This window comes from Diorhabda carinulata, chromosome X, assembly GCF_026250575.1.
Source record: "Diorhabda carinulata isolate Delta chromosome X, icDioCari1.1, whole genome shotgun sequence".
NCBI lineage: Eukaryota > Metazoa > Arthropoda > Insecta > Coleoptera > Chrysomelidae > Diorhabda > Diorhabda carinulata.
The window spans coordinates 26,242,512-26,258,212 of NC_079472.1; the positions used below are offsets into that span (position 1 = coordinate 26,242,512).

A 15,701-nucleotide genomic window follows, 5' to 3' on the forward strand; every position below is an offset into this window, starting at 1 on the left:
ATACCCGCTTAATTTGTTCTTTTAGAATATTCAAATCAATGAAATGGTTCGTGAATTAGAAAATTTGCAAAAAGTTATCTTGGGCTTAGATATACAATTAGCAGAATTGAAAGAAAAACTTAACGCATCAAATAACGAAGTGAAAAAAGAAGTAGAGAGAAATCGAAGAATGAAAAAGGCCTTACAAGATATCAGAATTGATATTCACCATGCTAGCGGATATATACAGAACGTTCCGCTATTACAAAAAGCTGTCAAGGTGAGTACATTTCATTTGAAAATTCCATTTAATACGAGGACCTAGAGATGGCGATAGTTGCTTTAAAAATACCACTGTATTAGAAAGTATACAATCTATACAGCATATAAAGTTTGAACACGCCACGTTGTTTAGTATTTGTTTGGCAGACATCAATAGTGAACGTTTTCAGTGAATTTGTAAACATGGGAAAAATTGATCATCTTCATTTGATATAATCCTTCCATTTGAAAGGCCTTAGCCTAACTAATATAAAAGTTAAGCTAGATTTCACTCAGGGTGAGACTGCTCCTTCGTTATCAAAAGTAAAATATTGGGTAGCTTAGATTAAACGACGCCGTACGACCTGCGAAGACCAGCATCGCAGTCGTCGACCAAATGGCTTGATAACTTCAAATATGTTGAAGAAAATCAATAAACAGGTACTGGATAATCGTCGACTGAAAGTGGGCAATCTAGCAGGCATTTCAAAAAGTGCGGTACATGGCATTGAAACTGGAAATTTGGACATGACGAAGCTGTGCGCAAGATGAGTGCAGCGTTTGCTCACAATGGAACAGAAACAGCATCGTGAATATATTTCCATCGAGTGTTTGGCATTTCATAGAAATAAAGCCGAATTTTCGCGCCGTTTCATAACCATGGGTGAAACGTGGGTCCATTCCTTCATACCCGAAACAAAAGAACAATCAGATCAATGAACTGAAAAGGGAAAACCGGTTACAAAGAAGGCAAAGACCGTTTCATCTGCAGGTAAGGTCATGGCGTACGTGGGATAATTTTCATTGTTTATCTCGAAAAAGGAGAAACAATCAACGGCGAGTATTATGCGAACTTATTGCAACGTTTGAGCGAAGAAATCAAGCAAAAACGGCCGCATTTGGCTAAGAAGAAACTATCAGTTCTACTGTTACTTGAAATTGCTGTTCTACTTGTTTCTGATCAACTCTGCATTATTATTCTAACAATTTTGTCATTATCTTCTGTTTGTTTTCAATTAGTGCTTATGATTTTTACTTCTAATGTAGTAATTGTTGTTTTTGATATCATATTTTACACGTCTATTGTGTTTCTGATGTACTCACAAGATTCTTATCCATCCAATAAAATTACACTTTCCGGAAATTGTTGCTAAAAATATTCTTATTTATAAATTTTCTACTGTCAAATATTTCAATTTATATTCATACGATCACAATGTTATTTTCGTCAACAAGAAAATTTTCAGTAAATTTATTTCTAGTGTATATACTGTATACTTGGTTTCAGGATATGTATCATAAATATAATGCAGATAAAGACTTCGAGGTGACGCAACAAGAGGACACGGAGGCCAAGAACGAATTCTTGCGACAAAGGGATTTCTTGGAACGCACCGTTTCTACATTACATGATCAGGTAAAGTTGTCATACCATATTATTCTCAGTGTTTACCAAGCATCTAATTTAATTTATTTTTACTCAATGTTTACACTGTTCTCAGGAATATTATCGTTTATTTAAGTCATCAGTTTTTGTTTAAAAAAAATGTTCGTTAAATTGGTTGAATGAACTTAATTCTGACAATAAATATAATATGAGAAATTCCTCTCTTCCATGAAGGTAATTTGGCATTACTATCAACATAATCCGCTGTTAAACACATTATGATCTCTGCTGGTTAAGGTCTTGTTTGCTACAAATACCTAGCGAAGGGATTCTCTATTTCAGTTTTGCTTGAAGTTTATAATACTCATGCTTTTTCTTTTGTACGTACTTTTCTTAAGAACGTACATAATATTCGTTCATGCATGACTAATATTTAATACTTCAATCCTTTATTAAATCAGTCAGAAGGAGAGGAATCTATTTTGATGTAATTTTTGTATTCCAGATAAGTCCGAGGCAATCGCTTATAATTTATATAGAATAGTTTAAATTAAATTAAAAACCACGCTTTAAAGGCCTCAAAAAAGAGGAAAATGTTTGTTTTCATTTACAGAAATGCTTTATACTGCCACAATCCGATAGACTCATTGAATTGTTTTCAAGAGGGATAGGGACATATTTACGTTAGATATGATTAATTTCAGGAATGACCCTGATATAAGAAAGCTTTTCCTTTGCAGGACTAGGGTTTTGGAGGTTTTTAGGAAGGGTTTCTTTTATTGTGATATCAACCAAATTGTCACACACAAACTTATAACCTGATTTCTTGTTTACCGTAACTTTTCAAGTCAATGGAATTTCTAATATGTGTACTATCGTACTACCCTATTCTGTCCCAACTTTCCCTATTTAGATTTCTTTTCGCGTATTGCTGTTTTTGTATTATTTCGGTTAGTTCGTACGAATAATGTAATTTCCAACCTTTCTAAACATTTTTTTCGTATTTTATTGTAATGGTTTCTGTGCCCATTTTTAATCAATTCTACTGCAAATAGCTTTTAAAGTTATTGAGTGAGCTATGGATAAGCGTTACTATGCAGGGGCTGGGGAGTCATGTACAGCTGCGTCTGTATTTTCGGCCATTTGATTGATGGTCCACCAGGTTACAGGAAAACCATAAAAAACCGACGATCGATGAGATATTGGTGATGAGATGTGATGGCACTAGGAGATTTATCGAGGTAGATATGTTGCCGGTAGTTTTGCGTAGGCCTTCGCTGGCAGCCGAACGGAAGATAAGGAAGTTTCCTCTGGGGTTTAGAACAAAGGAGCCATCTAGTGGTTATCCAGGGGATAAGGAAAGTGTCCTTGTTAATGAAATTGTTTGGTCCGATGGCGTGAATCACGTTATTTAGACATTACTGAAACCACAGTCAGGTTGCAAATATGAAATGCTATACGATAGCTTCAACTACTCATAACGACCCAACTACTTTAGTTGGAAAAAATACATTATACTTATTTTTATATGGATTTATTGGTATGAACTAAAAGACACCAACCAAAATTTTACTTTTTACTCGACATTGTTTAAATGACGGCATCTCGTTGACGGCAGTCCTCAAACCGTTTGCGTACAGTTTTAAAAACTGAAGAAGTGGTCGAGGAATACTCCTGATCTTTTCTTCAATATTGTTTATTAAAAATGATAAATTTCGTGGATAATTCTCCTAGACTAAGCTCTTAAGATAACCTCACAAGACAAATCAGCTTGGATCAAGTCAGGGCTCCGAGGTGGCCAATCAATGTCACCTCTTCGGGAAATTACTTTTTTTGGGAACAACTCGTGCAATGCAGCTAAAGAGTTCTTAGTGGTGTGCTATGTGGCCTCATCCTTTTTGAACCATTTCAACCCGTTATAAATGCTCACATTGTTGCAGTTAAGGCCCGAAAAAATGTATCTTGTCGACCTAGCATGCAAAAATTACAGTCACTGCATGTCCTCATAAAAGTTGGGCCCAATAATGCAGTTCGCCGACATAGGGACCCACAAGGTGACTTTTGGGCTATGCAACGGGCGTTTATGTTAGGTCTGTGGATTATTTTCTTCTCAAAAACGACAATTTTGGCGATTTACGTATCCATCCAAATGAAAATATGATTCATCTTTGAAGAACATGTTGTTGAAATTGTTAAATCCCTCTAACATTGCATTTACATAATTCAATTTTATAACGGAATCATTTTTATGTAGAGCGTGCACAATCTGAATTTTATAGGCCTTTAGGTGTAAATCACACCGCTATATGCGGTGAATAGTTGCTCTTGATAATCCCAGTTGAGACTCACGCTTTCTGACGCTGTGTCAAGGCTGTCGGCTTACAGAATCTGCTACTGACTGAATGCTTCCAAGCGTTCTCGCTGTCCTTGGACGGCCGTGATGAATTTCGCCAATAGTGTTTCCAGTAGTATTTAATGTCTGGATCCAAGCTAAAATTGTTGCATTACATGGAGCTTCCGCAATGTTACGCAGTCGATAATGTAACAGATGCAACCGTCGAACTCTAATAAGGGATCAATTGTTCTCGAAATACGCGCGCACGCAAGACGAACTAAAAATTCAAGGAACGCGCTAGTAAACGACCCCCGAGCCTTGTTTGCTTCTCACCCATTCTTGAAATAGTTGGATCGTTTTGAGACACCCTGTATACTTTGTAACACTTTGGAACTTTTAATAGACTAAAACTAGAATCAGTGCTTGGATTGAACTATTCGTAAAAAAATTCATATTTGCTATCGGATTGTGGGAATAGGATTCTAGAAATTAAAAAAGTGTTTATTTTCCGTTTTTTTTAAACATCATAAAAACTTGATTTTTAATTTGTTCATTGATTTTATCATTACTCATCCGAAATTTAATTAATTTTAATGTTCAATTCAATGCACTTAGTAACAAAAGATTTCACAATTTCAATGGATTTTATAATTTTTATTTGTTTACATTCGGAATTAATGTTTTTGTTTGCAGAATTGATTACATATAACCGTTTCAAATGTGACCGACTCACAGAATTTATATCACACTTTTAAATGCTTACATATAAAATTTATATTGATTCAAAAGAATACCTTCTATCTCAAATGAACTCTCAGGAAGCATTGAATATTAAATTATTAGGTAACAGAAGGCCGTGTAAGAAATTTCAGCTGAATCCGACCATCGGAAGTGCTTTAAATTAAAAGTCAAATTTTTTACCAAACAAACAAAAAAAAACATTAAGACACCAAAGTGAACTAATAAAAACATGATACAAAAACACAAGATACGTAATACGATGATGAGATGTTAGTTCGGTAGTTATTTCAGCTGTTATGCTTTTAATCTGGTACAAACTCGAAAATACCATAAAAACTACTTCGATTATTTCTGTAATTGAATCTCTTATTATAATCAATAATTAGGATTTTTGTTAATAAATAAACCATTAGATCAAGTTGTACAAACACAATTGATGCAAGTTGTGAGATTATATTAACTGATATCAAAGCAAGTAAAAACCGTGATAATCTATTAGGACTCAATAAACTTTTTATCGAGTGTGAATTGATGTTTTACACGTTTTTTTTTTTTCGTTGTAGGCAACAAAGAATACTAACTTACTAAGTTACGACAAAGTAAGATTGGTAGATGAAAATGCTTGCTTGTTAGAGGAAACTAATACATTAAGGAGAAACTTGCTCTCAGAAGTTACAATAAATCGCAAACTCAACTCATTAATCGGTATGTCGCGAGTTACACCTCAACAAGCTCAACAAAAAGTTAATTTCGCCACGGCTACCAACTACGAAATTCACAAGAAGTATACAGACCAGTTAGAGGTGAGTATAAGTTTCGGTCCAATAATGGGTTTTTAAATTTTTGAAAATTAAAGTGAAAAAACATGATTTTCTCGTATATGGGAACATTTTGATTTAGATAGCTTTTATCATCGAAATTCAGGTTTTGAATTACATTGAAACCTAAAAGCTAAACTAATTTTGTTAGTAATAAAATCTTTATTGATATTGATATAGTTTTGTGGTATTGAGGCTTGCAGTCTCCATATTGATCATTGAAATTTCAGACTTGTACCAAAAGATGCCATTCCTCTATATATAGATGTACGAAAATATTTATCTACAAAAGTTACGTAATTGAACGAAAGTAAATTCCAATGTTGACTAGTAACTGTGATTTAACTAATAAATAATAAAAATTCTTCAGAGTTTTATATGTATTTTAGCAAAATGCCCGTTCATTGGAAGCAATGACCAAAGAAAATGCAAGACTTTTGAATAAAATCACTGAAATGGATGCAGCAGAATTGGAGAAATAATACATCAATTTTATTTATCTATTTATTATAATATATAATATATTAAAAATATATGTTTTAGAATGATCAAGACTTTTGATTTGAAATACATTCAAGTGACACTAATAAATGAACAATGTAGAAATTTATCAAATATATAAATCAATTAGGGGAACTGAATAATACTGTCAAGATGACTTTGTATTTATTTATTTCTTCATTATTATCAGCTTGTTGAAATTGGATGTGTAGATAGATAGCTTGAAGCTAACGGTCAAAGCAACCTTTATATTTACAAATCTAATACATTTTGAAACTAAAACTTAATGCAGAGCGAACCACACTAGATCGTAAGAACATCCTCAATCTGTCACCATCTTTTCGTATTTGAATATTAGAATTGGTTTACCTTCTCATTTTAGCAATAAATATGGTATTTTGATACGTTTAATGATGAAGTATTTGGATAATAGTTAAATCAAATGATAATTACCAAATGATATCGAATGAAATAAAAAACTACCTTTATCATTTTCAAGGCAATGAGGATTTACAGATGCATTTCGACAATTACAAAAAATAGTTGTTGGAAAATGCCGCATTTCGTCCTAGGTACTACCTACTACATTTATTCATATCAATTCAAACGGCAAACGAATAATTCTCTATGTCAGATTATTTACGCCAACTTTGACATATCTTCACACAAAATTCTATTTTTCTTCCTCTTATATGACAGCCCTCATCTGTTCTGTTTATTCCTATACCCAACCATGTGCCTAGGTAGTGTCAACAGAATACATTATATGGCAATATTTCACACTCACTGCTCTGAAGATGCTTGGTCACGCCTAAGTGATCCCATTATACCACCGCTTAACCATAACTTAGAGCTACAACCTTTTCCAGATAAATTTCTTTATCTGTTCTCCAACATATATCTAGTGTTGATGTTTTTACTTGATAAATGCTACATTTGTGATTTTCGTCTTAGTGTGAGTTTTTACTTTTTAGATAATATATTATCGCCGAAACTTCCTTAATGGATTTCAACAATTGATACCAATTTGGAAGATGTTTTTTGGTATTTTTTTCATCATTTAAATTAACTTTAATTCTATCTTAAGTGTATTCAGCTTTTCCGTACAGAGACTTAAGGTTGAAAATTCAAATACCAAATTCGAAAGGCAGGAAAAAATTGTGTCTCACTTCATGATCCATACTTAATACTTTCGATTTCGGAAGATCATTTGAACAGTATGTACCAAAAATATTATTTTTAAGTACTCATAAGATAAGTAACCAGTTTTTCATTGAATTCATTGCTGTTGAAGGAAAAGATGTTATTATCATGTAATAAAGTTTCTTTAGGAAAATGGTTATATTCTTTACCCATCGTAAAACATCCACCGCGTAAGTATTTCTTTAGGTCAATGAATAACGTGAAACCACAAATGTCCTTATCGGGCGAATAGGATGGTGGTTCAATAACAATATTTTGACTCAAGAATTTAACTGTGTGATGATGCATTATCGTGTAGAACATTAACCAGCGAGTATCCATTGAAGTGCAAGTAAACATTTTGAGGTGATCAGTTAATATATATTTCTTGATTGCTTTGTCGTGAATGTTGGTAAATCTACACATGGTTCTCCTAGTAGGTACAAATATCATAAAATATTATGTACGTCCCATCACTTATTACTATCAGTGACGTAGCTTGGACTAATATAGATGTGGGCAAAGTCGCATCAGCGATGCCTCTTTTATTTTGTTCCCAAGATCACCGATAACTACACAACGTCAAGTTTAGTAACACATCACCTAAAAAATGTATCTGTCTTATTAACAGATTTCTGCAATAAATTTATTGAAGCCTGTTTTCTGAAATTTATGAATCCAGTTCCAAAAATTACCCAAATTGTCAATAGCGATTCTGATAGCATCGCATTTAAAGAGCCCTCGCGAGACCCCTTTAAGCGTGAGACCATGGGCGAGGTCCCACGCCTAGCTACGCCACTGATTACTATTTTAGAAAGAACACGATGTTTATTATTATTCAACATTAACAACATATTCCTGGACTATTCTTACTCCATGTGCCTTTTTAAAATCGTTAGGTGTATGTGGCACCCAACGACAAACAATTTTTTTCACATAAAGCGCCTCCAAAACTATAGTCACCTCAATCACTTGATGTGACTTCCATCAATGTCTCCAACAGTAAGTGAAGAACAGACCCTACCAGCATGAACCTCATGACCTAGCGATATTTATCCTCTCTCAAATGCACTTCACCAGCGAGACACAGTTGCTTATCAAAGAATTTCATCAAGAAAAGAGCGTTGCACCTGTTCAAGACTTTGTTGTTCACTTGAACCGACTTCAAAATCATGGTGGTAGCTCTAATTTCAAATTTAGATTAATAAAATATTAATTTAACCAAAAAAATTTAATGAATTTTACATAATACTTGTGCCAAGCTTCAGTTTATAGAATCTTATTTTAGTGTTTCCGGTAAATGTACACAAAAATTTATGGACAGTATGTCGGTCCGGAAGACATTGACCTAAAAACTCCAACAAAGCTGGTTGTCTTAATACATTATGTCTATAGTCGTTAAAAGAAATTTTGCCGTCTCTGTCTGCATCCATCCTTTTCAGAATAACTTCTACCATATCTTTTACAGCTTCTTCAGCATCCATTTCGCTGATATTACTTTTTAAGGAACCCACCATTAGTCTTGAAAATGAATGTGTCAATTATTTGTAGTATCAATGGAAAATCAAAGTTCTCTGATACATTCCAAAACAAAGTATGCATTAGAAACAATATTGTTTGAATTTTTTAATTAGCCCCTGTAGGATATTCAACGAATTCTTTCGATAATACTGTTATGTATTACGATTTTTTAGGAATTTTTTGCATGCAGCATTTTTGTTTTTAGTGTATATTTTATGCATACTTTGGATTGTCGTTAGATATAAAATATTTTTATTGTTCAATAAATCCAAATATTTACAACCAATAGTAAATAAAGCGATAAAGGTAATACATGTTCATTGAATCAAAAGGAACTTCTACAAAGGGTAAACGAAAGTGTATTATAAATAAACTGCGCGTCAGCGAAAAGGGGCTACCACAAATATTTACGAAATCACCAATTGTTATTAATTGCTAATTAATAATTCAGTGAAATGGTACGTATATGGAGCAAGCAGACCGGCCCTGTACAGAGGAGAAACAACTTCTCGGAACCAAGGAACCGATACAATTAGTTACTGGTCAAACACCGACCGCGTAAATAAAAATTTCGACTCCTTTATGTACGTATATTTTGATTTAAAACGTTTGCGTTGTAACATTTCAAATTTTAGACGTATCGTTGTACTAACATAGCCTCCATAGAGTTGAGTTTAGTTATTAAAAATGGATGAAAAATATCGAAGAGCTGTTGAGATTGAAACATTACTGGATATTGGAACGAGTCAACCGGAGATAGCGAGACGTTTCAATGTTGTCGTTCAACAGTAAAAAGAAGACACCCTCGGTTTCTGGCGACCGGCTCTTACCAGCGACGGCCCGGTATGGCTGAAAAACGGACAACAACAACTCGGATGGATCCCTATCTCACGATTGCTGCGAGACCAAACGCTAACCGCTAGAATACTCCAAAGCGGCATTCAACAAGTTCACGAAATAGCAGTCAGCACTGTCTACTGTTCGACGAAGGTTGAAAGAAAGTGGCTTGACAGCTTACAGTTCAGCTAAGGGACCCTAGCTTACTGCAGCTCACAGAAAACGCAGAAATAAGGTGTACAGAAGAGCTGGAGAACGGTATGCTGGCTGTACTAAATTACCACGAGCTGCGTAAGGGGGTGTCTCGGTAATGTTTTGGGCAGGTATTTTTTTGAGGCATAGGATCTCGTCGTGATTGAAAAAGGCGCACTAAAAGCACGACGATATGTTGCAGAGATTCTAGAAAATTATGTACTACCATATGCTTTTAGTGCGCCTTTGTCAATCACGACGATATGTTACAGAGATTCTAGAAAATTATGTACTACCATATGCTGGATTTGTTGGTAATAATTTTCTGCTAATGCAAGATAATGCTCGACCAAACACGGCAAGAATGTTAATGGAAGACCTTGAAGAGGTTGGTATTGTAAAAATGGACTAGCCTGCTCAAAGCCTCGATCTCAATCCTATTGAGCGTATTTGGGACAAGCTCAAAAGATGTAAGACGTCGTATACCTGCTCCATCAACACGTGAAGAGCTCCGATTGGCACTGATTGAGAAATGGACCAATTTTCCTTAAGCAAACGTTAAGAATGTCTTGCGTTCTATGCTCACTCGCATGAAAATTGTCATCCAGTATCGAGGGGGTAATACGCCTTTTTGAAAAATAAGCCCCTTTACTTTTTGTGTGTGCTTTGTTCAATTATTGTAGTGTCAAATGAATGTCTTGTTTCTTAATAAATTTATAAATTCTCGAATTGTTGCTTACTTTCTAATTGTAACCCGTATAAACATCATAAAACATGTTAAAGCATTATTGAATAAATACATTTATTTCAATAAAAATAAACTACATGTAAAAATTTGGATAATTTCGCAAATTTTTGGGGTTGCCCGTTTTCGCTGACGCGCAGCTTAGTTAGAAATATCTATTGAAAAGAAAGAAAACAATTTCTAAACTAAACCACTAAAAAATTATCATACTATCCCAATAAGAATGAAGCAGAATAATTTTCAACTTACTTTTGAAACTATATAAATAAACAACCTGTATCTTAAGTTTTGGCCATGTTTTTGAAAAATTAAATCTCTTTGGTAGAAAATCTAGAGATTCATACTGGTTACCTATTGCCAAAAAATCATGTAGATGATGAAGGAACTAAATATTACATGATTCACTTCCAATGTTTCAATCACAGGAATGGAGCGGTCAATATAAACTTTTAGTGCTAATGGATAGTATAGATTTTGAAAACAGTTGATCCTAGAGTAGAAACTCAATCAAAAATATTATTTTTTTTTCCGTTTTACTCTTCAATATGTAACTTCGCTAAATGCACATAATTAATTTTTATGCGCAACAAATCTGTCCACACCGGTTGCGTTACATTAGATGTTACGTTACATGCTGCACATGTAAGTGTATACATAACTGTGAAAACTCAAATATTGAAAATCTACTCATTTAGTACAGAGCTAGAGATGTTGCTCTTTCTCATCTTTGTATAGAATGAGATAAGTCAGGTCATCTTCCAAATGATATGGAATTGGGCCTAATATTAAGAGATATTTCGGAGTTAAAAGATTTTCATATAATTTGGGTAGATAGTCATTGAACTTACTTGAACAAGTTTTCTTTCATAAGCATTCCATTTCCTGTATAATCATACACCTTAAAACAAAATGCCATTTTCTCTTCTAAAGTGCCTCGTAAAAACAAAGACAATAAAGTCACCCAAAGTTCTTTTGAAATATAAACGTCTCGAGCCTTTTCATCCAAGCATGTTATTATTCTTATAACTTTTTCCATGTCTGTCATATCCAAGCAACAGTGAAATATCTCCATCAAAACATCTCTTGTGATACCTGAAAATTGTTATTCTGACTTAATTACTAATCGAATCTAGTTGAGATAATCATAAAAAGTGATATTTAGAAGAAAATATCTAAAATTTGCCATTAATATAGAATGAACTAAAAGAAAATGACGAGTAATGTAGGGAATTAAAAAGCCATAGCGCGAAGAGTTAAGCGGAGGACGATCCTAAAGTCGCAGATCTAGCTTAGTCATATCATTCAAATTACAAATTTTTATCGAAGCTTTCACTTATCTTGTAAGTTGTCTAATATTACTTATATAGTCGTTATGTGTATATGAACCACTTTATTTAACTCCGTGAAGATCGCTCTGCAATATTTCCAGATGTGTTCAAGTTGGTCGCTGCCATAAGCGATAAATCATCAATAATTAACACTATATTTTTCTACACATAATTTTCAACTTTCCGTCTGCTCAATCACCTTCAGTAGATATACAATCTAGTTGACCATAATATTTTTGTATGCATCCATCTACTTAACCTTCAATTTCACTTAATATCGTATATAGCAACGTAAATTATCGTATTAAGTGTAATTATCACGCCAGACTGGGATCGGCGAACTCACCAATGGGCCCAGAGCCCATCTTTCTCGCAAGGCGGGATCTTCAGGGATGGATGAAGACGCCTGGCACGAGACAAGAGAAGACCCATATAAACGGACCCCGTTTGTCTCTCACCGAACAACTGCTCCAGCTAAATAAGCGCAAAATCAGACTAGTGATCGGACTTCATACCGGATACTGCTATCTAAGATGTCACCTTTACACCATGGGCATCACGGATAATCCGGAGTGCTGCTGCATGGAGGAGGACGAAACTGCAGACCACGTTATCTGTGAGTGCCCTGCACTCACACGAGCGAGGTTTAAATACCTGGGCAAACTGGCACATAGTTAGAGGAAAGGTCATTAATCATTAATGACACAGCGCCAATTGACGATACCCGCCCCCTTCTTGGGGGTGAGATAACGAAATTTTGCATAGAAAATATTTTTTCGAGAAATCAATAGTTTTTTATTTATTCATGATTAAAAACTTGGAAGAATACTCAAATCGATAGGTTCAACTTCAAATAACGGAAAGGACGTTAATTTTACGTGCATAATGCTTCAAAAGTTGTTTGTAGTACTCAAAAAGACCTTGAGTACTTATAAAGGTAAATTGGTCCAAAATTGAAAAATTTATAGTCAAAAATAAATTGGTCGCTCATATTTTTTAAGGAAAAATGGACAGCTACAGCTGTACCATTTCTATCAGAATTAAATTTAAACGTAGACTTTTTACAATTAGTTTTATTTTAGTGTTATTTATATGATCCTGAAGTTAGACCGGTTTAGATAACGTATTTTTTGAAAAATGTACGGTAAAAGTTGAAAACGTATTTTTCTCTGAAACTATGAACGATACGAAAAAAATTATGACGAACATAAATGTAGATTTTTCTTCAGCAAATGTTTTGGTTTTTTTTATTTCTGTAACTTGGAAAATAAAGGAGATATTGCCGTTTAAACTATCCAGTATAAAAATGACCTGTCTCGAGCCCTTCAACCCTTTCCCTTTAAAAAAAATAGAAGGCTTAAAAGATTTTTAATCTACATGAGCTTATAGCTCTTGAAATTTCCTTCAAAATACTTCTTATAGGATACTATAGCTTCAAAATTCATCGAGTTATGGTTAAAAAACCAAATATACACGTTCATTAATACAACGGACAGATATGCCGCTATGCTTGCATTACACTTAAACTCTGTAACAAAAAAATGCGTGTGTGTGTGTGTGTGTGTACATACAGACATCCACTGTAATTCCAATTTGCTTTCGTGTTCGACTCCAGTATCCACGTTCTCACATTAATAATCAAATATTTTTTTTTCATTTTTCTCAATACAGGTTTTTAGGGGTTTGAAAAGAAAACATTCCTTTATTTCTTTCAAAATCACTTTTATTCAAATAATTCCTCGATTTGATAATTTAAAATCTTCAAATAATAATTTTTTGTCATTATTTTTTGCAAAGGGATTATTTTTAGAGGTTACATAAGGTGTAAACATCAAATATACAATAAAATACATTCGAGAACATGAAACACTATTTAATATTTGTACTTGAACAAAATTTTCACCAGTCAAATGATCAAATCTTTTTTTTACTTAGGGATAGTTTTTACCCCTAAAAAATAGAAAGCGTCAATCAGACTTATGTCACTTTTGATATTGGGCCTAAGACGAAACTTTTTCTAAATTTTCATGCAAATCCATTCAAAAAATTCGGAGGTTACACCAGATTCTCAACTTCTCTGACTGTACTAATAAAAGTTATTGATATCAGAAAAATATATAAGTTGTATAAGCAAGATTTTAAAAATTAGTCTCTAAGAAGTAAAAGACAATAAGTTCTTTTTAATCAATTATTATTTACTAACCTTTAGGATCATACGTATCATATTTTTGGATTTTATAATAGATTATCAGGAGAGCTTCAACTTCTTCGAAACTAAAATGGACTTGTTTGGTTAGACTCAATGCAAGTTCTCGGTGTTTTTTTAAGTATCTCGTTTCTTCCATCGGATTCAACGTTAAATCATATCGAGCCATTTCGAAGAATTGCTTCTATTTACGACCAAAATAAATATTTCTTTTTGAGTATAATAATGAAAAATTGTTATAAATTAGTGAACATGTTATATTTTTTTGATTCTTTCAAAATATTGATGGAAAACTGTCAAAAATAACCGAGATGTTAGAATAAACACGCCATAAATCGTGTCGTTCTTTCCTTTTTGCACAAATGACCTAATCATTTGATAATATAATCTTCGAGAGCTCTAAGTAAAAGTAATATAACTCATCAATTCAAATTGTTTTGTTAACTTTTAACTAAACTTTGGGCAAAATAAAACCGTTTATCACGTCGTTAAGTTTTTGCCACTAATCTATCAGTGGAATTATGAAATTACCAGAAATGTTGCAAAAGATCGGGGATAATAATTCAGATGTACTTGAATAACATCAATATTTAACAGAAAAAAATTTTATGCAAGAATTAAATGAAAAATACTTTTTATATGATCTATATTTTAAATCAATATACCGGTTATTTTTACTGAACAGAAAACAGGATATAAGCAAAAAAAATTCTCATTCTTTTTACCAATACTTAAAAATACTAATATTACCAAAATGTTTATTTATGCTGTGAGCTGTGGGTAAGGAAAACAGCAATGAGAAGTTTGTCAATACAACTGGACGAAGAAAAGGCAATGAATAAGCTTAGAACAAGTTCAGTTCAGTTCAGATCCCAAAAAATCTTCATAAGGTGAAGATACATATATACAAAACAATAATAAGACAGAGAGAGACAACAGAGAGCTACGGAGGGGAAACGTGAATTCTTCACAAAGCAGAGGAAGAGAAGTTAGATATATGGGAAAGAGAAATACTTAGAAGGGACTAGGCGGTAAAAAGGAAGGAGATTTATGGCTTAGGAGAAAATATAATGAAATAAGAAATCTATTTGGAGAAGCAGAACTAAATAAAACAATAAGATACAAAAGAATAAAGTGGCTGGATCACATACAGAGAATGCCAGATTTTAGAGCAACAAAAAAAAATGATGGACATAGAACAAGGAGGAACAAGAAAAAAAGGAAGACCATAGAAAATATGGCAGGCAGAAGTAATGGAAGCTCTAAGAGAGAGAGAGAGAGAGAGCAATTCAGATCAAAAATAGGAAATAGTGGAAACACTTACATGCTATGGGCCTAAAGGGACTGCGTGAAGCACCTATATATATATGAGGTGTGGGTATGAAATTTTTCAAAATATTTGCTGGTATTCATTGTACCAGATGGCAGATTCATTCAAGAGAAATAAACTAAATAACATTTTTATTGTACGTCACAAATATGCTCAATAAACTAGACAGACAGTTAGTTTGAGATTATGTATTCTGTTTAACTAGCCCCAAACGTCTTGCGTTTACTCTCTATACTCTATACTCATCTATAATATTAAATGCCATGCAACAGAAAAGGCTATACATTTGTCTATATTTCATTGTTATAATCTTATTGACAGAAAACTGCTACTGTTTT

At 33.4% G+C, this 15,701-nt stretch overlaps 2 protein-coding genes across 2 annotated transcripts in view; one reads left to right on the forward strand and one right to left on the reverse strand.

Moving 5' to 3' along the window:
* Positions 1–6,003, forward strand: part of LOC130902417 (cilia- and flagella-associated protein 57) — a 29,681-nt gene extending 23,678 nt beyond the window's left edge. The window contains exons 14-17 of the mRNA XM_057814557.1: positions 26–259; positions 1,529–1,657; positions 5,267–5,506; positions 5,911–6,003. Of these exons, the coding sequence (XP_057670540.1) occupies positions 26–259; positions 1,529–1,657; positions 5,267–5,506; positions 5,911–6,003 (696 nt within the window). The remainder of the gene's footprint in view (positions 1–25; positions 260–1,528; positions 1,658–5,266; positions 5,507–5,910) is intronic.
* Positions 6,004–8,420: 2,417 nt separating this feature from the next.
* On the reverse strand, positions 8,421–14,354 carry LOC130901281 (calaxin-like). Its single transcript, XM_057812503.1, has 3 exons — positions 14,031–14,354; positions 11,348–11,591; positions 8,421–8,725 (listed from the first exon to the last, which is right to left on the reverse strand). The coding sequence occupies exons 1-3, from the start codon at positions 14,200–14,202 to the stop codon at positions 8,446–8,448; spliced, it is 696 nt and encodes a 231-aa protein (XP_057668486.1). The 5' UTR covers positions 14,203–14,354; the 3' UTR covers positions 8,421–8,445.
* Between the last annotated feature and the right edge of the window lie 1,347 nt (positions 14,355–15,701).

Excerpts from the sequence above, each read along its gene's own strand:
- LOC130901281 (XM_057812503.1), bottom strand. The coding sequence starts at position 14,202 with ATGGCTCGATATGATTTAACGTTGAATCCGATGGAAGAAACGAGATAC. Across the intron at positions 11,592-14,030 it reads TGATACGTATGATCCTAAAG|GTATCACAAGAGATGTTTTG; the intron begins GTTAGTAAATAA and ends AACAATTTTCAG. Across the intron at positions 8,726-11,347 it reads ATGAAAGAAAACTTGTTCAA|ACTAATGGTGGGTTCCTTAA; the intron begins GTAAGTTCAATG and ends TTCATTTTCAAG.